The 8,666-nt window shown below is 54.0% G+C and overlaps 1 protein-coding gene across 1 annotated transcript; it reads right to left on the reverse strand.

Annotated features, from left to right (window-relative positions):
• Positions 1 to 2,276: 2,276 nt before the first annotated feature.
• On the reverse strand, positions 2,277 to 7,517 carry SLC35B1 (solute carrier family 35 member B1). The gene is made up of 9 exons (XM_075522771.1): positions 7,223 to 7,517; positions 6,999 to 7,102; positions 5,585 to 5,715; positions 4,968 to 4,998; positions 4,597 to 4,757; positions 4,130 to 4,256; positions 3,406 to 3,512; positions 2,984 to 3,137; positions 2,277 to 2,626 (listed from the first exon to the last, which is right to left on the reverse strand). Exons 1-9 carry the CDS (start codon positions 7,429 to 7,431, stop codon positions 2,574 to 2,576), a joined length of 1,077 nt encoding a protein of 358 aa, XP_075378886.1. The 5' UTR covers positions 7,432 to 7,517; the 3' UTR covers positions 2,277 to 2,573.
• Between the last annotated feature and the right edge of the window lie 1,149 nt (positions 7,518 to 8,666).

Here is an 8,666-nt window from a genome sequence, read left to right on the forward strand (position 1 = left end):
GGAGAGAAGACAGCAAGCTGTCCAAGGAAATCCAAAGGATTCAGACTCAAGGTAGGTACAAGAGCTGCCTTTGTTTCAAGAAATTCTTATTGACTAAGAGTCAGAGGTGCAGCAAGAACCAAGCTGGAGCAATACCAGGAATAGGCTTTAGAGCTAAAGTGGGTCAAGGGAGCCTGCAGCAATCAGGAGAGAGAAAATCTCCTTTATTTTCTTTCTTCTTGGCAGACTGATCTTTAAATCTGTGCTCTGAATACAGACAAGTTGAAGATATTGGTAAAGACAGATCTTGGCTTAGAAAATAACCCTAGGAAGCTCCCAGCTTCATTCTTTCTGCTAGTCGTCTAGGCTGCTGCAGCATGGGGAAGGGTTTGACCTGTGGGTTTGAACAAAATTTCCCTTGAAACTATGGTGGCTTCTTTTCAATGGTTAAGGAAAAAATTAACAATGAAGTCTTTGTTTCATTTTTAAGACACTGTCTCTCCTAGAGCTACATCTAGACTCGGGGCTAGAGGGGGAGAAGAGCAGTCTTCCTAGCATGTACACAGAAGAGGCAATTTGGCTTGAGATGCTGTAAATAAAAAAAGAGATCGCCAATAACAGGCTGACAGCACAGTGGAGAAAGGCTGCTGCTATCTCAGTCCCTCAATTTCTGATCATATACTTTCTCAAGAGCTTTAGTCAGTATGGAATTATTACTAATAAGCAATTCTGCTTCTGTGGAATCAAAATAAGAGTGATTTCCCTTTGATTTGTAGCACACGCTCTAGAATAGGGTACTGTTTTGTAACAGCAATGACTCAAATATCCTTAACAGGCGACATGTTTGACCAGAAATTCCAAGATTATCACGAGGAAGTGGATGGTTGAGGGAGTGATTTATAATGCATTTTGCAGGTGTTTGTATTTGCACAGTGATGGGGGAGCTGGGTCTATTCCTACATTAGATTACTAATTTAATAGAAGGGAAAACAAGTCTGCAAAACAAACAGAATCGAGAGCTCGCCTAGAATCTTCTTGCTGCTTTTGGTTGCTGAGTTTGAGAATTGGTTAAATTTAAGATAGTGCGAAGAGAGAGAGGAGCGCAAGTCCTAGAAACACAGAGAAAACATAGTTTTATGATTAAGACACACAAAAGTTAATTAATTCCTATCTCTGCCACAGTGTTCATGAACAAGTCATGCAATTTCTCTGCTCCCTTTTATAAAATGGAAATAGTATTAATTACCTTAGAGATACTGGGAAGCCAGAATGACCGTACAGTAGCAGATGCCAGCACATGGTGTTCATCAGGCAGTATTCATGGAGTTAAGTCACAGAGCTTTTACTCCAGGATTCTCTACTACTGAGAACATGTTTGCTACTTATCACTTGACCTTTAAGACAATGTAAGTTAGCAAAGAGGTGAAGGTGACAGAGAAAACCCCTTTAATAGTCTAGGGTTTAATTTTGCAAGAAACGTGTTGTTCAAGTAGAACTATAGGGCAGTAAGACAGATTAAATGAAAACCAAGTTTGAGGCCAAAAAAGTTGTAAGAAACACTGGAGGGGTAGGGGAAGCAGGGGATGGAGAGAGAGAGAGACTTACAACAGCCGCTCAGGAAAGAGATCAAGATCCCATCTGGAGGGGCAAAAGGCCAAAGCCACAGAACAGATGGAGACCAAGTGACAGCTGGCAGAAACATGCTTTCATGTGTAAAGTTTGCTCTTTGGAGAATTTTGCTCTCCAACTCTGAAGGCATCATTATGATAATAACTCCTCCCCATACAACACTGGGGAGCTAGCCTGTGCTCAGGAGCGGGTGTTCGAAAGCTCACTGTGATGGTGGTTAATTAACAAGGGCCCTTTCAACATTTAGAAGCCGTTGTCACACAACCTTGGCATGGTTTTAGCAGCAGAGGGTCCTGTTCCTTCATCAGCAGGGGGGATGAAAAGAATTAATTTGGGCCCCACTGGTTAAACAGGTTTCCTGTAAACTTTTACATATGCCAAGAGTTGCTTCTGTTTTAGAAGGGCTCGGATGAAGGATATAATGCATCTCAACATTTACACATACTATCTTAATGGAAGAGTGTCCAACCGGCTGTTCCACCAGTTATGGAAAAATCATACAATCAATCAGAAGAGGGAGTTGTCTTCAACACAGGCCTTTAATTCAGGGATCTTTCCAGGCCACACCAAAGAACTAAACTAAGACTAGCCCTCTCCTCGGGGAGAGGTGTGCTGTTTCTCCCCAGGATCAGCCAATGATACTGAAATGAAAGTTCTGGAAAAGTGGCCATTGTCACTTTTTCTTTAATAAAGATATGAAGTTTTTTTTCCTGTTAAGGCAAGAATTTCATCCTGCTGCTAGGATCTAGTAGTGCAGCTTTGATTACAGAAAAAAAAAAAAGCTTAAGTACAGTTAAAACTAAAGTATTACACTTTTAAGACAATTTAGAATTAAAAAACTATAACAAAAAAAATCTAGACACTCCCCTTCCGATTACCTATCCTGAGTCCAGTTTCATAACAGATTTTGAGGTACAAGACAATAAATTAAAAGTTCATTCCCACTGCAGAGATCAACCGTTTCCTCAATGCGATGTCTTCTTTACTCCCTTTCCAAATTTGGCATCAAGTCCAAGGCCTGCAAAGAGATAAAATAATCCATGTGCATAGAAAATTGCTTCACATTCTTCAAACAGACATTAACACAAGGAACTTTGTGAAAGATCAGCTTAACAACACCAACTTACTAATGGTCGCTCAGAGACAGTGACTTACCCAGTGGGGGGGGTAAAAAGAGACCAAATAGATCTGCTAGAAGTCGTGTTCCTCTTTTCCAGCACTGGTGAGGCTACTAACACACTCTTCCATCGAGAGTGTTCTCATGCAATCAAGATTTTTTTTGACCAGCATCTTTTCTTAGCTCTCCCCTCACTATACATCATCTCTATTTAAATTAAGAGGGGAAAGACCTCAGGTGTTTGCTTCCCAGACTTACCCAAGAACACCAGGACTGTCCCCACCCACTGCATTGTACTGATGGGATTGGCAAATAGAATGACGGACGCTAAAATGGTGAAGAACTTGCGGGTTGTGGTGATGATGGAACAAGTTAGAGGTCCAAAGTATACCACAGTCATGAAGATAAAACTCTGTAAAAAACCAAATAGACGCCTTTTGTCACTCTGACCGGAAAAAGTACAACACGGATCGTATTTTCAGATGAAAAGCCATCGAGCCAGAGCCGAAAGAATCTTATTTCAAATCCTGATTATTTGCATACAAACTTAAACCAGTTTTACTCTGAAGGTAGCCTGTACAGAAAGCAAGCAACGGAAAGTGAGGCGGCCTTACTTTGCCGTCTCCCAACTGGGCAAACACATCCCCGCGAAGCCTGCAGAACAAGGGAGGTGTATTTACCTGACCCAGCGCACTTGTCAGGCCAAACAGTAGGATATTGTAAATGATGCTGGGGTAGCGTTCCGTAAAACTCAGGAACTCCCAGAGCTCTCCAGTGAACAGTATCCCTGGAAGAAAGATCAAGATGAAAAGCAAGAATTACGAGCCAGAGGCAGCCTGCGCAGCCACTGCCTATGTGGTATAATTTCAGTTTAGGCTCATAACCCAACAGGAGCTACTAAAAGCAAAGGCTAAATTCCACACAGTGGAAAACAAAGAGAACAGGAGAAAAAGTGACCACCTTCCTAGTTAATTAATGAAAGAAACAATCATTAACTGCAGATCCAATTCTGGCAAAACAGTCCTTAGCAATTAATTAGAAGCGCTACCCCCTAACTGAGGCAGAAAGCTACACTGGTACAGTAAGAGTCCTCGGGTGGAAACCCCGGCGGTTAGGGCTGGAGCACAGAGCTGGCCTGCAAGGAGGGCTTCTCAGAAGCGAACAGGCGTTGGGCAGCTACGCTCTGCATGAAGCGGTGTCCTCTAGTGGGCATGAGAGCAGCTACACTGAACAACCCCGACTTTTTATATACAAACAAAAAAAAACCCCAAAACAAAACTTAAAAGTTATTTTGCAAAGTGTTCCAGGCCCTTTTTTGGAGCAGGACACAATGTCCCTTCCCACGGGGTGTCCCAGGGCAGTGTCTGGGCATGGTGGCTGTGGTTTTTGCAGGGTGTTCCTTACCAGCCCCCAGGAACAAGGTGGACCATAGATTAACGTTCAGCATCATGTGATTGGAACCCGTTTGGTAGTGAGCTCTCATGTGGTCCTGAGACACACCAGTCAGCCCATCCAGGGTCAGCGACAGCAGCTAAGAAGAGAAGAGACAGAGATAAGAGAAAGCAAAGAAAACCTTCATTCTTTATTTCTTCTCTGGGGGGACCATCTTGAGCATTCTCCCCCTTTTTTTACACCCCAATCACCTATTCAATAGCAATTACGTGGCCTCAAAACATGCGCGTGTACTCGTGCACTGACCTCCTACCACACGTTAAGTGTGCACCTCTCAAACCCCGGTGTCCTCCTGCGGAAGTGTTTCCACACCAGCTTTAGGGTACGCTTGAGGTACAAAGGACACGGCCTTATCTGTGTTGTAACTGCTTGTTCCTCCTCACCCCTGCCGGGGTTATTTGTGCGTTGGCAGTACTCACCAGAAGGAGTTCTCCATAGCCAAAGACGTGGTCATCGCTCCCAGCGATCCCTTTTTTAGGTTTGTACAGAAACAGAGCCACGCCTGCAACTATCAAGAGGACGCAGAGATACTTGGCCGGGGGATACTTCTTCCGCAGCAAGGTCACTCCTAAAAGCATGACTGTAAAGAAGCAACATCACAAACCACTCCCAAAACCTTCTCATGGGATTTTTAACTTGGCCCAGCAGAACAACACACAGATAAAACACCGCCTGCGCTTCCCGTGGCAGAGCGGACAGAAGGGGAGAGGCACCGTTTTGACAACTGAGGTCCTTGAGGGCACGAGAAATCCACACAAATATACAAAGAAGAAATGTGACGTTTGCGTACCTGGAATGGGCTTACAAGATTTTCCTAGGACCTATAAAAGAAAGACTGTATTAACTATCCGCATACCATCACCTGCCTGCGACGAGAGAGATCGTGGCAACACAAGGGTGACCATACGGGATCAGACCGCCCCAACACATCCCTCCAATAAAACACACCAGATACTTCAACAAAAAGACGACAAAAACCCCCACCACAGGGCGACTGCTAAATTAACGGTGAAGGTTTCAGAAATCATCTCAAGGCCTCCAACATTAGCACCAACTCCCAATTAGCAAATTCCCATAATTTCTAGGGATTGCTATTCCATTTCTGGAACAGTCTGAGCTCTCTTAACCCCTCAGTCGGAGAGGTTAAGAGACAGTCTGAGACTTTCTAACAGTCTGAGCTCTCTACACACCCAGCGCTGACTGAAACACAGCGATACAGCCCCACGAAAGCTGTTACAGAAAAATAACTGCCAAAATCAGTTTCCCTCCACGTCATTTCACCAGCTGGTTCTTCCACAGCATTTGCTTCCTCAGTGCAGCGCCCGTTTTTGGGGTACCCCGCGCGTTAGGGGGTAACAGAGTGCTAAGTTGTACATTAACGCCGTCTCCCCTCGCCCCCCGCTCCACCTGAGTCGGGTAGCTGACGAACTGCAGAGCCGAGTTGCTGGAAACCATAGCACCCAGATAGGAGAGCGAGCAGGCGGCGTACAGCCAGCCCCGCGTGCGGTCCGCTTTGACAGCATCGAAAAAATGGATGACTGGAAGGAAGACAAAGAAGAGGAAAGTCAGGAGAGCTGCAAACAGCCACCGCCATCACGAAGCACCTTAAGAACATCACCGTATTGGGTTTGCGTGGCAAGGTTTTGGTAGCGGGGCGGCTACAGGGGTGGCTTGAGAAGCTGCTAGAAGCTTCCCCCATGTCCGACAGAGCCAATGCCAGCCGGCTCCAAGACGGACCCGCCGCTGGCCAAGGCCGAGCCCATCAGCGATGGGGGTAGCGCCTCTGGGATAACGTATTTAAGAAGGGGGAAAAAACCTGCGCAACTGCAGCAAGAGAGAGGGGTAGGAATATGGGGGAGGAACAACTCTGCAGACCCCAAGTCAGTGAAGAAGGAGCAGAGATTCCCCTGCAGCCCGTGGAGAAGACCATGGTGGGACAGGCTGTCCCCCTGCAGCCCCTGGAGGTCCACGGTGGAGCAGATCTCCACTGCAGCCCGTGGAGGACCCCACGCTGGAGCGGGTGGATGTGCCCAAAGGAGGCTGTGACCCCGTGGGAAGCCCGTGCTGGAGCAGGCTCCTGGCGGGATCCGCGGCCCCGCGGAGAGAGGAGCCCACGCTGGAGCAGGTTTGCTGGCAGGGCTTGTGACTCCACGGGGGACCCACGCTGGAGCAGACTGTTCCTGAAGGACTGCACCCCGTGGGAAGGGCCCACGCTGGAGCAGTTCGTGGAGGACTGTCTCCCGTGGGAGGGACCCCACGCTGGAGCAGGGGAGGAGCGTGAGGAGTCCTGCCCTGGGGAGGAAGGAGCGGCAGAGACAAGGAGCGAGGAACTGACCGCAGCCCCCATGCCCGTTCCCTGCGCTGCTGGGGGGAGGAGGGAGAGAGACGGGAGTGAAGTTGAGCCCGGGAAGAAGGGAGGGGTGGGGGAAGGGGTTCGCAGATTCGGTTTTATTTCTCATTACCCTACTCTGACTTGATGAGCAATAAATTAACCTGATTTCCCCAAGCCCAGTCTGGTTTGCCCGCGACAGTGATGGGCGAGTGACCTCCCTGCCCCAGTCTCCATCCGGAGCCTTCCCTTGTATTTCCTCCCCCCCGTCCCGCTGCGCAGGGGGGTGGCAGCGCGGCGGGGTGGGCACCCCCCCTCCGGCCGGGGCCGGGGCCGGGGCCAGGACCAGCCCGCCGCACTCGCCCGGGACCGAGGCCCGGCCGGCGCTCTGCCGTAGGAGCGGCAGCGCCCGCCCCCTCCGACGGGTAAAAGCCCCGGCCGAGCTCCCGGAGCAGCGCAGCCCCCGCCGGCAGCGCCCGCCGCCCGACTCACGCAGCTTGGCGAAGGCGGCGTTGATCACGCACTGGATGAACACCAGGGTCAGGGCGTACTTGAACTTCTCCTGCTTCGCGCCTTCGCCGTACCGCCCCCGCGTGCTGCAAGAGCGGGGCTCGGTGAGACAGCGGCGGGGCCCAGCCCGGGGAACGCTCCCCCGGGCCGCGGCCGCCCCCGGGGCTCCCCCCCCCGGCCCCCCGGCCCCCCCGGCCGGCGCTCACATGCTCTCCTGCAGGATGCCGTAGTAGAAGTAGCAGGCGAAGACGCCCAGGAAGCAGACGGGCAGGCGGAGCCGCTCGGGCAACGCGGCGCCGTTCGCGCTCGCTCCCATGGCGGCGGCGCGGCCGCTCAGCGCCGGGGCCACGTCCAGCGCCACATCCCGCAGCGCGGCCGGCGGCGGCGGCGGCGGCGGGGGAGCGGGCTGCCTCATACGCCCGGCCTGCGCCCGCCCGCCGTCCAGGGCCCGCCCGGCCCGGCCGCGCCCGCCCGCCGCGCTGCCGGTCCCGCCGCGGGGCGGAGGCGGGCGGGCAGCGCGCGGCACCGGGTGGGGGCCGGCCGGGAGGGGCGCGCCGAGACCCCCCCCGCGGCCGCCGCGGGGCCGCGCCCGCCGCGGCTCGGCGGCGCGCACGGCCACGGGGCGCCCCCCGGGGCAGGCAGCGCCCGGGACAGCCCCGGACTGGGGACCTTCGCCGAGCGCGGCCCTTGCGGTGACGCAACCCGATGTGGAGCGCGGGGATTGGCTGCACGGCCGGGGGCGGAGCTAATGGGCGGTACCTGGTTGGCCTTCCCGCCGTCGCCTGAGCGACTCGGGTGGGTCGTGCGCATGCGCAGCAGGTGGGGCGGCCCCCCCACCCTCCGGCAGCGCCGCGCAGGTCCCGCCGCCCGCCCGCGCCTCCCAACCCGTCTGCTGCCCCGGCCGGCGTCAGGGCCCGCGGCTGCGGCCCTGGGACAGGGCGGGCCCGGGGAGCGCGGCGGGGCGGCCGGAGCCCCCGCAGCCCTCGGGAGCAGGGACCTCTGTCGGGAACAGGAACCGGGGGCTGCGGGGGGCCATCGGCCGCAGCTCCGGGCGGGTGGGGCTGAGAGGCGGCGGGGCAGGGCAGGGCAGGGCGCTCGCACCCGCGGCTGGAAGCGCGTAAAATAAACCCGGCCTTTTCCACAGCTTCGCCCGCCGGCTGGAAGGAGGCTCCGCTCCCTCCCTGCCCCCCGGCCCGTCCCCGGCCTCGCCGCACGGCCTCACACGGCAGCCCCAGCCCCCGGGCGGCACAGCCGCGGCCTGGCCCCTCCGCCCCCCCCCCCCTTCCCTCGGCGAAACCCCGTAAACCCCCAGGGAAAGGCGGCGGCTCCGCCTCGAGGCCCGCCCGCACTCGCCCCCCCCCCCACCCGCTACCCCCGGGAGCGGCGAGGGGTCCGCAGCCGGGGCTATAGGAGGGAGCGCTGCCGTAGGTTTATGTACGTAGGCGTTTCCCTTCAGCCGAGTGCGTTTCCTTTCCACAGCCTAATTTAGAAGCTGCGTTCACGCTGCTAAAACGAGCCCAACTTCAGTCCGTTCGATGTTTTAACACTCACCGCCACTTGGCCTTGGCTTCAGTTGAGGAACAGCGAGTCCCGGGCGCTCTGCGGGGCCACCCGAGACCCAGCACCTCCCGGCGAGCCCAGCCGGGCAGG

This window comes from Mycteria americana, chromosome 22 (genome assembly GCF_035582795.1).
Source record: "Mycteria americana isolate JAX WOST 10 ecotype Jacksonville Zoo and Gardens chromosome 22, USCA_MyAme_1.0, whole genome shotgun sequence".
Lineage (NCBI taxonomy): Eukaryota > Metazoa > Chordata > Aves > Ciconiiformes > Ciconiidae > Mycteria > Mycteria americana.